Genomic DNA, 17,134 nt, shown 5'->3' with positions numbered 1-17,134 from the left:
GTTTACGTAACAATGTTAATCACAGCTGCTATAAAATCAGCAGCTTGAAATGATTTGCTTAAACTAAAAAGACATTTAAGGAAGTGTGTCTGAACTCTATCCAGATGATGTGAAAATACGGCCTCTATCTTGATGCATCAGGGATCAACTTGTCGCTGCGATGCTATAAATAAGCTTCGGTTCTTAGCGTCATGCCTAGATCTGGATGCAGGTCCCACACTCCTCGTTTCCTTCCAGTCCACCTTGGCGGGCCTGTTTTGAAGACCCCAGTGGCTTTACGTGGCTAATTTATACCCATCCCCTCTTTTCATACCCTCTTTAAAATGCCAGAGTGGCTGCGGTTGAGTGAAAGAAGCATGTGGACGAGTGTACGTGTGCGAGGAAGGAGGGATGGAGGTGGTGAAGTGGAGGCCCCGATGGAGGAGGGTGCATTGGAGAAAAAAAATGCTGCTAAAACACGAGTGGTCCAAAATGTGCTAATGGGAGAAACTTGGTGCTGAGAACATGTGAGCGAGGGCGCAGGAAACCGTAAATGTCACCCCTGATTCCTAATTACGGCCTTTATTCCTCCTCTGCTCTGTGGGCTGCGTGTCGGCTTTCAGCTCCTACCTCAGGTGGGAATAAAGTGTGGTTAATTTAAGATCCCAGTTTAAGATTTGATTACTCTATACTTCTCATATGGAGTTAAATAAATATACATTTAGTGTCTAGCAGTGTTTCTCAAACGTGTACCCCTAGGGCAGAGACGAGCAACTTCTATAAGAGCAGGACCAACAAAAATGTGATTGTCTGATCCGAGGGCCACATTATCAACATTTATGTTGGCATTTAGAATAATGACAGGAAAGAACAAGGGGTCTTAGTAGTTCTTTTGTGTCGTTTCCTTGGTGTTTTTTTTGTTTTTAGACATTTTGTGTGTTTTTTTAATTGATTTTCTTGTCAATATGGCATATTTCTGTTGCATTTTGTTTTGTTTTTTGAGTCATTATGTGTGTTTTTGTTATATTTTTTGTGTTACTGTTGGCATTTATGTTGTTTTTGTACTCATTTTGTGTTGACGTGGGTGTTTTTTTCTGACATTTTGTGCATTTTGCTGTCATTTTCTGCATTTCTGGAGTTTTGTGTGTTATGTTGGGCTTCATATAACTTCCAACTTCATCAATTACAATTTTGTTTTGGGGGTCGCATGTGGTCCCCGTGCTGCCAGTTGCATATGTCTACCCTAGGGGTACGCAATGGCACTACAGGAGGTACTTGAGAGAGAGAGAGAGAGTGGAAAATTAACAATAAAATTGTCAGTCTTGGTCCCACCCCAGGTGTGAGATGACTGGAAATGATGAAAACTATAGAAATACATCTACTCAGGAGCCACTAAATCAAGGTTTTCCAACCCTGGGGTTGGGACCTATGTGGGGTCGCCTGGAGTTTAAATGGGGTCACCTGAAATTTCTGAAAAATGAAACTGATTTTTAGTTATTATTATTATTATATATATTTTTTTTTAATGTAAACAACACACAATCTTAAGCAACATTATGTCTATACTTTCACTTTGTGAAATATAAATTTAGTTAGACTAAAATGCAGTAAAAATTAATAAATATCTGAGCTCAAACATGATCAAAAACTAATTCTAGAAAGAAAATGTCTTTTGGGTTGCCAGAAATTCTTGATATCATTGGAACCACTGCACTAATAATTGTTTCTTTCCACTTATTTACAAAATGGGATTCTTTAAAATCATTCCATCATTATGCTCTGTAACTGTTTTTTTCATATATTCTGAGCAAAATGTTGTAGTAGGACAAAGGGGGTACTTGGATTCAGAAAAGGGAGAAAGGGGGTACTTGGATTCAGAAATAAGAGAAAGGGTGTACTTGAACCAAAAAAGTTTGAGAACCACTGATACATAAGAAAAAACTCAGATAATATCTTGCTATTTGGAATTCTAAATATGCAAATAGATCACAAAGCCTGCTAAAAAAAAAAGAAATGTATAGTATAGGTTGCAAATTGTTAAAGTTTCCTGTTGTTTTTGCAGTTTACTGTGTTAAAAGCAGACAAACATTAACCTAAAACAAACACCATAGTTTTCTACTTGGGCTCAACATATTAATATATAAAGTTACCGTATTTGTTGGCAAACACAAGCTGTATTTTTCAAATAGATATTGATATCCTTGCAATCCACGCAGTGTAACTAACACGGACAAATACAAGTTGACATGACCTTAAATACGTTCCTGCATTCCTTCGAAACAAATCTGATTGTTTTTCATACACTGTGTAAGATGTTCTGGGACCAATATAAAAGCAGAACAAAAGTCTTCCTCCTCTGAGCTGTGGGGATTTCAGACAGGGACGCTGTTGGATTTGATGCCAGTAGAGATGGGTTCATTAAAGGGCAAGTTGGCGTTTGTCATTCTCCTGAGCTTTTTAGTCTCTCAACATTTTCACATGGAACACAATTATATCTCCCAGCTAAAAATCTGGTCTAAATTCTCTCCGACAATGTGTTCGGAAGCATGCACGTTCCAAAAAAACAAGTCCTACTTAAATATTATTGTTCATTAGTGAAGAAGAAAGACCAAACAGTTGGGTTTTTTAAGTATTCAGTCATGAGTGTGAATACTTCTCAGCACCTCAGTGCTTCCCTTCTGGCTTAAATTGGATTTTGCAGATTGTGAGGGAATTACATATTTACACGAGTTCCCTGGTTTAGGTTGAAGTGGAATGGGGAAGTGCGGGGTTTATTTTCAGCTGCAAGTTGTAAAATCCATGTACTGGTAAAACATGTTATACTGTGGCCCAGAAAGCTTTTTAAACAATGACCTTGGTGTAAATCATGCCTGCAGCACATACATGGCCTAAAGAGGGGGTTGGGGCGACTATTTATCCCACGTGAGCCGTTTAAGCCGGCTTTTGGGAAGTGAAGGATCAGGTTTTTTAGGAATCAAACTTTCTTTTTCTGAGAACTCTGTCAAATTTTCAGGTGATGATTAAAGTTGACATGAATAACAATCAGTTATTTTGCTATTTATTTCACTTCTGAAGGAGGAAAGAAGAAAGGACTTGTTCAACTCTTGCAAAGGCAACTAATGCAAACTTTTGAGTAGAAACACCCCACAAGAACTATTTTGGCGATGCTATTTGTTCGACAAAAACACAAACCTTTACCTTGAAGTGGGCCACTAGATTCAAAGGCAAATGGATTGAAACAAACCTGAAATAACCTTCTCTTAAGATGGTTTCGGAATCGGACGCTTTCGCGTGCCACGCTTGATCATTTTCGACAGCGCGCCGTTGTTTCCCGGCAGTGATTGAAAGCCATTATGATTTGTTCCTTATGAAACATGATTTAATTCTTAAAGCTGGCTCCATTTTCTCCCTGTTCAACATCACCTTCATTTGTCAACAGCTAAAATGAAAGATACATGTCAGGAGTAATACAGAACGTTTAATAGGAAGAAAGACAAATGCAGTGGAATGAAGTAGATCATAGGCGTCCAAAACTTTTAAGTTTAAAAAAATAATAAATGCATATGCTTTATATAAGTACATCGAACCATTTAAATCATATATCTTATTTATTCTGTTCTGAAACCTGAGAGAGAAAACGCAACAATGACGGATGATTAAAACTCACCTTTTTAATGTATCCTGCTTTATGTTTACTGTCGGTTGCAATAAATCTCTATTAAGGGGAACCTGTAGTGGATTTCAAAATATGATGTGATTCTTGAGGTTTAGTCAGGTTATGATCTATAAAAGTCCTAAGTAGCTAAGAGGAAATAAAACATAGTCACCCGCAAGACACGGTGGTCGCCAAGCCTGTTGTTAGTCTCTTTATATTTGTTGTAAGTTTGCTTTGTTACTAGATGCTTTGTTACTAGATGTCGGCTAAATTTAGCCACCTGTTTACAATTTAGGGCATACAATGTTGTTGCAACTCATGGCCAAGAGTACGATACTCGTACTATCCAATAAAACCAATGACTGAATTTATGGACTGAAAATCAGTTCAAGCAATCCTCCAAAGCCGCTGCAAGATTTCACATGAAATCCAATTCTCGGGACTGTAAAATAACAATAGACAATATCATTCTTTTCTCACCTCATCATCTGCATAGATTGATGTTTAACCTGTCAGGAGACACCGCCAGCCATGTTGTGGTAGAGACTGGCTCCAAGCTTATGTCAATCAAACACATTCATTTCCTCCTCCAATGTTTGGTTTTTAAACACTGGGCACATCACGGATGCCACGGTTTATTTTTCTGTAGTCACACTTTTTTTCAAATATGAGATGGATTTCCTCTGAAAGCAAATATCAGAGGGTTGAGATCTAAGGCCGCATAAAAGGGAAACTTCTGTGTCAGCCAGTGAAACAGTGCATTGCCTGTTTTTTTTCTTCTCATTGGCACCTAAAAGTATGCTAGCTAGCTACTATGAGCTATCAAAAGTCATTGGAAAGACTTGCAGAACAGTTAATGAAAGCAACCATTGGTTTCTATGATGTGCAAGGGATTCCTGTTCTGGAACAGTCCCCCAAAGGGATCTGTGTTAACACCAAAATAATGCCTTGTTACAATGTTAATTCCTTATCAAAAACACCCGCAAAGTATTATTGGGCTTCCTTCCTGCATCTCTGAGCAATCCTCACTAATCCTGCTATCTGAGCTGCTGCTCTGCCCTCTTCTGAAAAACAAGCTGTCCCTCCGGTTCAGACCTTTGTGATGTCACAAAAGTTTGAATCGCCTCGAAATGTGTTCTCTGCATTTAACCCCTCCCCGAGGAGCAGTGGGCAGCCACGGTGTAGACTAGCACCCGGAGCAGTTCCATTTTCAGTATCCGTTACATCGCCTCGTATCGTCTTTGACTTGATTCGACATGTTTGTGACAGAATGCGACGCAGTGGTTGGAAAAAACAAATGATTATCACCATAAATACACTATTCCTGTAGTTAATAGAGATGAGGAGGAGAAGAAAGCGACTTATCAGCTTAACACTCGCAGCTGAACGACTCCGCTGCTGTTGATGTGATAAACACACACCCCGAAGCGCTGAGATGAACTCACAATCACAATAGCCGCTTAAATAGCCATGTGTTTTACTGTAATGTGCAGGTTTGTGGCTGAAAGCAACAACAGCTGTGTGTGGATAGCAAATGAAAATGGCTTTGGTGATCACTGATCTCCCTCGCAAAAGCGAAGCATGAAGTTTGCGTCTATAGACACACCCACTCATGATTATGCATAAGTAAGCCCCAAAACAGCCCGTTTTTAGAACTGCTCTGGAAAGGATGCGAGTTTGGGAAAATAAACCTCAAATAATGTTGTTTGGGTTCTTAGAACAAATGGAGATAAGTGAAAAATAGCATAATACGGGACCTTTTAAGCAATACACAACCCATTATATAGATACATTTTAGAATGCAGATCTATAGGTGAGTAATACAACATTGTTACTAATTTGTTTCAGGAATCTCTTTGGAGTCATTTAAATTAACTTTTAGCCTTAAAACACAAGAGCAGCCATTAGTTCCTGAACATGTTGAAATATCTCAAACATGGCTGATCGTCATATCAGATTTTTTTCCCTGACTTTATTGTGTAGGAGATCCAACTTCAGGTGGTGTTCCAAGCCACTATATCAAGTAGGAGGTAGGAAAATCCAGATTTCCTAGATGCTTTGAATGCTGCCTTATATCACGTTGGTATATCTCGTGTAATCACACAAGATTTCTGGCTTGGAGAGACAGAATAGTGATGTGTGGTGCGCTGTTTTGAGATAAAAGCTGTGTACAAACTCAATGAGTGTATACTGTCGACTATATACTATATGCATGATGAGCGTTCCCACTGAAGTATACTTCTCAGTTTCCCAAGATGCATTTCGAACCTACAATGACAAAAAGCGGAAGCCCACTCTGGTTAAATATCTCTGTTGATTCTCCACTTTTGAAAGTTCTGAAAACATTTTAAGCGAGAAAGTGACCAAGTAGAATATCAACACGTGTTCATTTGATCCATAAACCTCTCATATATACATTCATTAATTATGTTACTTACTAAACTTCCGGTTTACTTCAAAACAAGAGCCCTATTTACAAAAGATTTAAATGCTAATTAATGTTGTGCCGATACCGATACTGGTATCAATTTTACATTCCGCTCGCAATGCATCATGGGACGGTTTAAGTATGCCTACCGTGCATTCTTAAAAAATGTCTTAATATACTATATATCCAGGTATTTTTCCAGCCATACTCAATGTTTTCATACTATCTAATATGAACACATTAGATGTAAATTTTGACGTCAAACTTAGTATGTTCGTATGCTATTATGAACATGACCTATGACTGTTTTTTATCTTCATGTGTGGGGTCTTTAACTAATAGAAAAATCTCTTCAGATCGAGGAAATCTTTGTGTGTTTACCCCTCTTGAGGCGATGGTCGTCAAACAGTAGCCATCTTACCAGAAGCAACGTCTACCTAAGTCTTCTGTACAGGCACACGTGTGCATTCGTGTGTGTGAGCAAGTTAGGTGTTGGAGACATCTACGCTAGTGTTCTGATTAATGTCTCTGTTTGCTCTAGAGAACAGCACATTCCTCTCAGCCTAAATTGATAGCAATTATGTGGTTTCTGATTGGGTGTTTGATTGGGAGGCCAATTTGAAGAACAGAGTTTTTATTGTCCCTCCAACGTTGAAGTTAAATGCCTGAATGACACTCTGCTGCTACCCTTGCAAGTCACATCAAGGGGCACCAGTTGGTTGGCACTAATTCTGACCGCTCTATTTTTAAAGCCCTCTTTCACATTTTGTTATTGTGTCCCAGTGTTGCTAAAAAGAAACTGGAAAGCTACTTAGTGCACTGTATATTCCCTCTGTGCCAAGAGCTGTCCATCTTATAGGGGTGTTTTTTCTCTATAACCAGAGGACTTGTCCCTCCAGGGGACACCTGGCTTGTTCCCCACCTCCACAGTGTAAATGTTCACTGGCTCCAACTCCCGCATGTTATGAAAGGCTCTATTGAAGTAGGCCTTTGGCTTATAAAGGGATATAAAGTCACTCTGGCTGAAAAGTCTATCCAGATAGCCTCAGTGACCAGACTATGTCATCTGATTTACATTGGGCTTTCACATGTAACCTTTATGTGAAAAACACTGCACAGTCTTTTTAGCTGCACTCCAAGTCATATGACGCCAATTCTGCCTCTCTATTCCGATGTTAGTTTGAAGTACTGAATTCCCAGCACACACAAAAACATTATGTTATTCTTGAAAATACCTCCAGTTGACTGAAAAGGAGATTTTTCCAAAACAGGACAAGAGAAAAAAGTGAACAGAGCTGAAATTGAATAGAGTCAAAAGTAAGCAAGCAAAAGTGAGAAATAAAATCAAAGGTATAGAGAAATATGAGAAGATGTGATGTAAAAAAAAAAAAAAGAAAATAGCTCAATTTTCTCCTTAAACCATGTGACACAGATATATAGACACAGGCAGGCACACGCACACACAAATGTGTGAAGTTGTGAAGTTACAGCTGGTCCAGCTCTGTGTTTGTTCAGCACGCCTGACTGAGGGCCATTTATTGATTGGCTACGATGCCAGACCTGAGGACTTGTGGGCCACGGGCCCCCCTCTCTCCCCCTGCTATTACTTCCTCTACATTGCACACACAAGAAAATTTACACACACAGGCTCCTGGTTCCCCTCCCTCTTCCGATTTCACCAAGTTACTATAGAGGAAGAACGGGAACAAGCCAGAGAGGAGACGGCAGGCCAACAAGACACAGAGCATCTCACACTATAGGCTCACGGACGGGAAAACACAACCGTAAGCTGAAGAGGAATGGAGCGAGGGTTTACATCTTGTGCTGTCCTGGTGACCATACTTCTTACTATGGTACTGTAATATTTGCTTTTTTGCACTTTTTTTTCCCTTTATTGTGCTCTTTTGTCACCAAAATGCTTGAATTAACTTCCTACTTTAGTAAACACTTGCTTGAACTACATTGTTTCTCTATTTGCACGTTCCATTTTAGTTGTGAGAGGTTTTAATGTTCTGGAGTCTTGACAGTCAGAGGTGGAAGTAACTGATTACAAGTACTCACGTTACTGTAATGGAGTTGCTTTTATGGGTGCTTGTACCTTTTTGAGTACATTTCTAAATCAGTAATTTTACTTGTTTTTAAGTACGTTTTTACAACTCTACACCCAACCGTTACTGAGTAAATTGTTATTGTTTTGTTTCAAAATGAGAAACAGACATTGTGAAACTATAAAAAAGTGAAATGAACAGACAACAATCAAATACATCACATCATAGCCGACCAACCAGATTAAATCTAATGCACAGTGCCAAAAACGGCATGGAATGACGGTTATTTTCTCAGTTTTAGAGTTAATTCATTGGTGGTTTGTCTTTGTGGAAAATAGATTTGGTCTCTTCCTTTTTTAGTTTATACATGATTTATTTACTGTATGCAAGGGTAAGATTTATTAACAAAATTAAACGTGGGGGGGGTGAAAGTAACGAGTAACTTCTACTTTTAGTACTATTTTTAAGTACTACTTTTGAGTTGTTCATGAGTATTTTATGTATGGCTTACTTGTACTTGAGTACAATTTCAATCGAGTAACAGTACTTCTACTTGAGTAGGATATATCAGTACTCTTTACACCTTTGTTGACAGTAGCTTCACCCAGTCTATAACAGTATAAGCCGTCTCCTCTTTAAAGTCCCCAACGCCGTCAGAGGGTTTTAACTGAGTCACAGAAATAGAAATGCTTGTTGTCCACGTGCTGGTCGGCAAGATGTTTTGTCTAAGTTTAGGGTTCCCTGTTGCATTACGGTGGCCACCTGGATTAATGACAAGGAGTCCAGTGCTCTGCAGTGCAGACATGAAAAAGGATTCTGCAGATGTGCTGATATCGTATGACTGACCGTCTAATAAGGTCAACATATACTGACATTCTGCAAAAGGAAGGCACTCGAGTTGAGTTTCTTTTTCCTTGTCGTTAAGTTTTCCATCTTCAGGGAAATTGTACTCTGTGACTTATTTTAAACTGTTGACAGGTGGCCTGCTACAAATCTGTCCAACTAAATTGCTCAAAGCTAAAGATGAGGGATTGCATATTGCTGTTCTTACTGTTTTTATCGATAAATCATTTTCAACAATCATAGTGTAGAAGTATTGTGATATAAAATGGTGCTTCCTCCTTCAAAGCAGTGAAAATAAATATCCGTAGGGATGAGAGCAAGGATAGTCGGTGATTGAGGGTTAAACCGTACCTGTAGTGAATTTTTCAAAAAATCGTATATAATTCCGGAGCAACGATTCTCAACTGGTGGTTCGGGACCCAAAAGTGGGTCGCGGACATGTAGGCTACTGGATGGGTCAAAAATAATTAAATATTTAATGTCTCTCATGTTGGACTGGTCTTTTATTTTGAAAGCAACTTTTCTTTTGACAGGTATGCTGTGAAATACATGTTGCAAATGAAAATATATTGAATTATGTTTAAAAAAAGGTTATATATGTGTGTTTTGGAAAAACTAAATTTGGTTGGTTGATTTCTAAAAAAAACCGGGTCGCGATTTACTGACCGTGGCAAAATGTGGGTCCCGGGGTGAAACCAGTTGAGAACCCCTGTTCTAGAGGTTAAGTTGGGTTACTGTCTTTAAAAGTCATTTTAAAGCAGCCAGGAGTAAACACAACCTCCTTGTCCATTATGCACATTTTAGACACTGGTCGCGACGTCGGGCTGTTGAAGTTCGCGCTGTGGTTTCACGTCTGGGTGATTTTCATCCTCTGAATCGCTGTAGTGTCTTCCCAGTTTCATCTCAGACTCTTCCAATCTCTCTCCTACTCTCTCGTATTGTGCATCTTGATCTTTGTCGCGACTCGTATGTAAACGATGCAGCTGACTGCCGACTGTGGCTACTCTGATGTGCAGCAAAAGCCCACAATGGCAGCAGTAGATATGTCCAAAACACATCCTTGTGTTGTCCATAGTGATAAATAAAATTATATTTTTTTAAAAATGTGGAGAAAAGCACTGCAAAAACCTAAATAAAGAGGAAAATCACAGAAATCAGGTGGGACCTTATAAATACGGCACAGAAAACGACTTGGCCTAATATCCGGCCGAACATGGCCGAGTGTATTTTAGGGTATAAAATTGTTCAAAAAAGCACGCCTTTTTTCATATACATTTCCATTACAGGTACACTTTTAACATCCAAAGCCCAGCAGGACAATTGTCACATTCACTCAGCTTTGTTATCCTCTGTCTTCTTTGATCACAATTGTAGCTTATCCTACCAAACAACCTACCCACCCCTATCCTTTTGTACTTTTTTAAATTGGACTTTCAACGCCAACCGAGTTGCAACACCAACCCTCTTGGTTAAACAATTTTTTTTTATATGTAATTGAGTGTAAAATGTACAGATTGCATTTCAAAGGCGAGTGCAAAATGTACCGACTGCATTTCAAAGGCGAATGAAGACTGCAAGCGTATTTATTTACTGTGATGTAAACAGTAAATGACTTTGCTGGTACTACAGAAAGTAGCACGAATGCAAATGTGTTTGGTTTTCGGCTCCAGTGGTTGTGCGTTTTGGTTTCGTTGTTGGCCTCTCTTTTTCTTCAAGCGCTTGTCACAGTTTGGGTTGGTCTGTGTTTTCAATGTGTTTGTGTCGCGGGGAAAGTGGTGCACTGAGCTAATTTTTAGTTGTCTTGTTGGGTGATGGTTGGCCTTGTTTTGTTAGTCTTTCAGTTGGTAAGAAGTTCTGTTAGTCATGGATTCCTTTCTGTGTCTTCATATCACATCTTATCAGGATGTTTGTGCTTTCAGCGATTGGGCTCCATCCTCGGTGTCACTCAGGTGTGCCTCATCTCCTAATTGTCCTCCTTCGTTACTTGTGATTGAACACAGAGTGTTTGTCTGATCATTGTGTGTTGCTCCCTCTCCAGTCCTGCTTAAGTCCTGTACGTCAGTTTATGTTTATTTTATATTTTTGTTGGTCAACGTATTTACAGTTTAGCTTTTAATGAATTGGACAGTCTCTTTTATCACCAGCATTTTCAATAACTTAAAATTGCAGACACCAATGTTGGAAAGCTAGCAAGATTAGCGCCAGCATGAGCTCTTGGAAGCTCCACCCTCTCCCGTATGCTCCCGCCTAAAGCCACGCCTACACAATCTTCAACGCAAGGGGAGGCGAGAGCCAACTCAGCTGTTCCCGCACATTTTTGGGTTGGCACATGACAAAGGGGCTCGTGGGCAGGACAAGACATCTGATTGGTTCTTTGCATTCTGACTGAATGGCAGGGATTGGTCAAAGTTTTTACAGAATTCCAGCTGAGACAGAGTTTTGACTGTTTTTGTTCTTTTTTCTGAGTGCACAATGTATTGACTACTCTCAGGATAGGACCATTTCACCTGTTATAACAAAAAGTGTTTCTAAATAGGATTAAGGACATACCTTTAAAAGCTCCACCCATTGTGGTATTTAGCATAGCCCTTTTACAATGAAAAAACTGCTTTATTACCTTGTTTGTCCTGAAACTACACAATCTGTTTATTTTTAGACTAAGCCATCGTTCAGTTTGGATCAGAAGCTAAGGAGGTCAAAATACATTTGTCTTGAGAGTTTTTCCTTTGAACTTGTATGACTCTTTATCTTTCTGTCAGCTCAGTGGTGACAACAAAGTGTGTAACACAATGTACTGGATTTTTTTTTTTTAATTAGTTCTTGCTACCTGGTTTTGTTTTTCTTAAATATTTTGACAGTCGTACATTATTCATTTACATTTGGAATTCAATTCTAGGTCTTTGTTGAGTTTGTGAGGCAAATGTCTCCTTGTGCGTAGATCTCCTATTTAGAGCCTTCCTAGCTTGCAGTCCTATAAACACTGTGTCAAGTTTCCTGTTGTGGAAAATACACTTTTTTTTTTTTTTTTAATATCCACCATTGGGTCATAAAACGTCTTTTGATTGTTTTATATAATCTGTTTACACCTCGCATATACTGAGCTACATTCCAGCTGCAACAGAAGATGGCTGATTTGTCCCACTGTAAGTTCCAGGTCTATATTAGTCATATTCTCTTCCAAGTTTTTTTTTTTTACCCTTTCTCACTCAAAGAAGCAGTTTTTTGTTCGACTCTTTCCTGTGTGTCAGACAGGTTTTGAGTAAAGTCTTACAAATTTCTCCGTGTAGATGTCTGACTTTGCTCATTCTGCCCTGAAAAGTGCTTTAGGAAGAAACTGGCTTCTTACTAAGCCCAAGATGTGGATTAGTTGAACAGAAGACTACACAAATGATCGACCTCAAAATGCTGGCTTGAAAAATAGACATGAATTTCAGGTGGTTTCAGTTCATGTTAATGTGTTGACCTTCATAGAACATCTTTGTATTAGTAGAAGAAGAACAACCACAAGCAACTTGTCAGACGGTTCTCCAGAGGAGTATGGTAAATTATACTTTAGCATCATTCAGCAGGATAAGCATGATGGATGGATAAATTAGGCTTTGGGTTTTTGCATTTGCAGCAATTCAATTTGTACAAAATGGGACATTACTTGAACTTGAAAGAGTCAGTCATTTGCTAACCTAATGGATGTTTGGGACAGCTCAACACACAAGAATGCCAAAAGTCAAAATTTCTTGACTATCGGCATTGGCAAAAGTTCTTTACCTTTTTTTGCTTTCTAGTTTTAGAAAATATAAAACTTTAAAACCAAAGTTGTCTCTTGATTTTCTAAAACAAGAGGAACTATCCCCACTGGTGCATTTTACATCTCGTAATAACGCGATGTAGCTAAGGTGATTCATTTGTAGGGATGCACCAAAATTTTAATTCTTGGCCGAAAACCGAAACTCCGAAATAAATTATTATGCAAATGATTAGTCCCATTGCATGAATTTGATTATAGTCCCATCCAAGTAACGATCTTTATAACACGGACCAAGTATAGTCATGATAAAGTCCATAGGGTCTCTGATAAACGTGCACTGACCACACTGAAACCGATGCGCAGCCATGCTAACGTAACAAAATCCGTCTTGACTGAGGGCTACGCGTAACTACAGTGTCGACGTGACTCAGAAACATAAATCACACATATGTGTTCCGTCAACTCTGCTCAGAAGGCGCTTTAGTGCTCAGATGTATTAAAATATAGCCGCTCCGTGAGTCCATGGGCAAGTTGACCCGCACGTGCTGACAACATCATCACAACATTCTGTTTCGGTCGGCTTCTTTCGGCCAAAAATGGCCCAAAAGTGCATTTTTGTTTTTCAGCCGGTGCATAACTATTAATTTTAATATGATCAAACCATGATGCGTTTAATCTCCTCTAATTTCCAGAGCTCACGGACAGCGCGGTCAGAGGATGACAGAGACACTTTGTGGGACGCCTGGGGTTCATGGAGTGAATGCTCTCGTACCTGTGGTGGAGGAGCCTCCTACTCTCTGAGACGTTGCCTCAGTTCGAAGTAAGTCTTCATTATCTGTTAATAATCTGGGTGGGCATGTTTTGTTTGTGTAAAATCATCTCCTATTTTAAAAAAAAATGTAAATAATTATTTTGCCAAATTTAAATGGGTTGATCTGTCCCGATGGTAAAGAAACAAAACCACATAACGTGAAATCATGAAGCTTTTGCTCTTCAGAGACAGGATTTGTCGGTTTGCTCTTAAAGTATAAATTCAAACATTTGACAATTGTACTCTTTGTTTTCTTTTTATATTGTAATTCCTTCATGCATTCACCCTTACAGTACACTCCATGCATCTGCACAGGAATTCTGCATCATTATAGTAACCACTTTTATCAGGCTAAGAATTTGCTCCTCAATCAGCCCCAGTCATCAAAAGATGATTACATGATTACATGCAGAGGATGTGTTGGAAGGAAATCCTAAGATTTTCACGGACGTTCGGATAAATGGAAACATCTTTTTGGACAAATTGTGCTTCAACATGATCCGAGTTACTTTCAAAGAAGAAAACCTGACTGAGGATAAAGTTATTTACATATAATTCTACATCCGTTCCTTAAAAGTGACAAAGCATCGGCAATTATATGGAAAAATATTGTTAAATATCGCTCTGGGCGTTTAGAGAACATGTAGAAGTAAATATCCCTGAGAGGGTTGGTTATGAAACGGTCAAGTAAACAGCCATATGAGCCAAAACCTTGAAATGATCAGTGTTTGAATCTGAGGTTGGGTAATTGGCTTTGACATGTTGCTTCAAGAGTCAGAGTGGAGTAATCTGGCAAAAGTGCCAATGTCAATGTTGATATACATTTATTATGATTGAAGTTTGATGGTATCAGATTCGAGACCTCCATCTCATCATCTCAGCTTTTACCTCAGAAAGAACAGAACTTGCTCTTAGGACCCTCTGTCCTTTCATCTGACTGCAAAATCCCTTGATGGGTGAGTCTTCGAACTAACCTATGAGTCCTCAAGATTAAAGCCATGGGGCTATGGGAAGTTGGCAAAGTGGCCAATTACAAAAAAGGATTTGAAGAACAAGAGAAACGAAAGACAGGCAAAGTAAAAGAATATGTTGTCACTTATTGGCTGAGAAATAGCTTCTGGGTGACTTCACTGAGTTCTTTCATTTTTACGATTCCCAGAATGTATTGCTCACTTATTAAAGGTAGCTATTGAGCTTCAAGGCTGAAGTCATCTTTGTTTTTCTGCCGAGGGCTTCAGAGCATAAACAGCAGACAGTAAGCCTAGGAAGCGACGTGGCTGTCTGTAGACAAACTGACAAAACAATACAAATCACACTTTAAGGTCACCGTGAAGATATACGTTTACCACATATGGCTCCTATGACTCTATATTCATGAATTCATCAGTGCTGGCAGTAGCGACCAAGGCTGGGACGCAAAAGCTGTCAAAACCACACACTCAAAGTGCCTGACGCCCCCTGCGCTGCACTGTAAACATTGAGGTCAATGACTTTTTGATGAGTTCATTTCATGACATTAAGAGCAGCCACTTTGATTTAGCTGGCCAGATTATTTATGTTGGGAAACTCCAGAATGCTACTGGCCAGGAGCGGTTTGATTAGAGCTCTGTGTCGCATTCAGGCAATGTTTGCTCATTTAAGGGGAAATAGTCCTACTTCACCCAAATGACGGATGGGATTGAGGTGGGACTAGCCTTGTCCCAAGTGGCAGATCAAACACTGTCAATAAAAGCATAACACAAGGCTACTTTCCAGTCTTTGTGAGTCTGAAACACCCTGAGAACCAATACCATGAAAAACGTACCCCCTAATGCTAAGTATTTTACTGCTACTGCACGCAAGACCAAGCAAACCATACCCCATACTGGTTTGCCAGCTGCTCATTAGTCACATGGACACAATACATTACACTTGATCGCAAACTCCATTATTACCAGGAGCTTTGCTGCTTTGAAGCAAGTGTGGACGTATGGATTAGGTGTTATTGCAAGAGAAAGTCTACACACGACAACCACTAACCCAGTGGTTCTCAAACGTTTTAGGTTCAAGTACCCCTTTCTCTTATTTCTCAATCTAAGTCCCCCCAATAGTCACCTCTAATTCCATTAAGTTCAACTACATTTATATTTCACAAAGTGAAAGTATAGAAATACAAGATTGTTTGTTGTTTTAATAAAAAACAAAAAATAACAAAAGAATTAAAAAAATATATTAAAATTTTTATGAAATTTGTCCCCATGGTTGAAAAACACTGATTTAGTGGTGCCTGAATAGATTTATTATTCATATAACTTTTATCTCTTCCGGTCACTTTATTTGTTAATTTTCCTCTCTCTCTCTCTCTCTCTCTCTCTCTCTCTCTCTCTCTCTCTCTCAAGTAATGCCATCACGTACCCCCTTTTGAGAAACACTGCTCTAAACCAAGCTTTTATATTTACAACTCATGTTGATCATAAATAAGTGGATGCATTCACTTTTACACCTGAATGTATCAGGAAACAAAGATTGGTTAACGGACAAAGGGTCGATTTAGGCACATGAATGTTGAGGCAGTGACAGTAAATGAGTGCCTGCTCTTTGAATGGCAGACCCAAGCTGTGTTTAAAGTTTATAAAAGACCACAGTGGTTAAAGGGAAAAGTTCTCCAAAGTAGTGAAATGTTTAATTAACTTGGGCATGGCACCAAGAATATCATTCCACCATCTGTGTGGCTCCCGTAGCTTAAAAAAACCACCCACTGCTACAATTTTAATGATCCAACTAAACACGTGTTGTGCCAGAAATGACCAAAACAATTACACTTAACTGTGTAAATCCTATTACAACTGTGATATTTTCCCAAGGAAATAAGACCTAAAAAGCTAATAGCGAGTTTTCCACATTTGTAGTGCCAGTACCAATGCTATCAAAACATAATGTGCTACAAATATTAAGATGCAAAGAGTATATTTATATCTATTTGTCGGAAATAATAACTTAAGTGCTGTAAAAATCTGCTCGACTTGCCTGCCTTTGATTACCAGTGTTAAATAGCTCTTCCCACAACTCCATATCCAATGCAATACAATTCTACCTCTTCCCCCCTTTTGTTTAATAATTTACCTATTCAGCATGTGTATGTATTTGTTTGGTTGTGAGTTATGTGCTTAACATATGTGGTGACAGTATGATGATAAATCCTCCCTTTGGATCAGTTTTGAACCTATAACCTCTTCTTTTGAGTCTTTTGAGTTTCTTCAGTGGAGAAAATTAAAAATGGATATTTATTCAGGTTTTTCTGTGATAGTTTATTTACTGCTGATGCCACTTTGAGTCTCCACACTGATTCTGATCTTTGCTACCTGTTTCTCAACTCCTACCCTTTTAACGTATCTTGTTTGGCCTCATGACCTGCTGTTTGGCTTGGCCAAATGGACTGTCTGGAATGGATCCACCCCAGGCTCTAATGTGCTTGCCATGCCGCATGCTTCACATCCACTCCCTCCACTTTGGAATATTCTTGTAAAACTTCCTAAGCCCACGTTTATCCATGAGTCCAAACTCAGGGATGTTGCCTCTAATCAGGATTCCAGGTTAGCTAAGGGCCGGTGACACTGGAATTCTTCTTGTTTTTTCCACTCGGTTC

The 17,134-nt window shown here is 39.1% G+C and overlaps 1 protein-coding gene across 5 annotated transcripts in view; it reads left to right on the top strand.

Moving 5' to 3' along the window:
* adamtsl3 (ADAMTS-like 3) overlaps window positions 1-17,134 on the top strand; it is a 119,961-nt gene that overhangs the window by 62,700 nt on the left and 40,127 nt on the right. For 4 of the 5 annotated variants that reach the window (XM_028473929.1, XM_028473928.1, XM_028473931.1 and 1 more), the window contains exon 3: window positions 13,391-13,518. In XM_028473929.1, coding sequence (XP_028329730.1) covers window positions 13,391-13,518 — 128 coding nt within the window. Of the gene's footprint in view, window positions 1-7,654; window positions 7,916-13,390; window positions 13,519-17,134 lie in introns of those variants that run through there. The other variant, XM_028473930.1, reaches the window with a different exon arrangement.

This window comes from Gouania willdenowi, chromosome 18, assembly GCF_900634775.1.
Source record: "Gouania willdenowi chromosome 18, fGouWil2.1, whole genome shotgun sequence".
In the NCBI taxonomy this organism is placed as follows: Eukaryota; Metazoa; Chordata; class Actinopteri; order Blenniiformes; family Gobiesocidae; genus Gouania; species Gouania willdenowi.
This window is presented reverse-complemented; position numbering and strand designations above follow the sequence as displayed.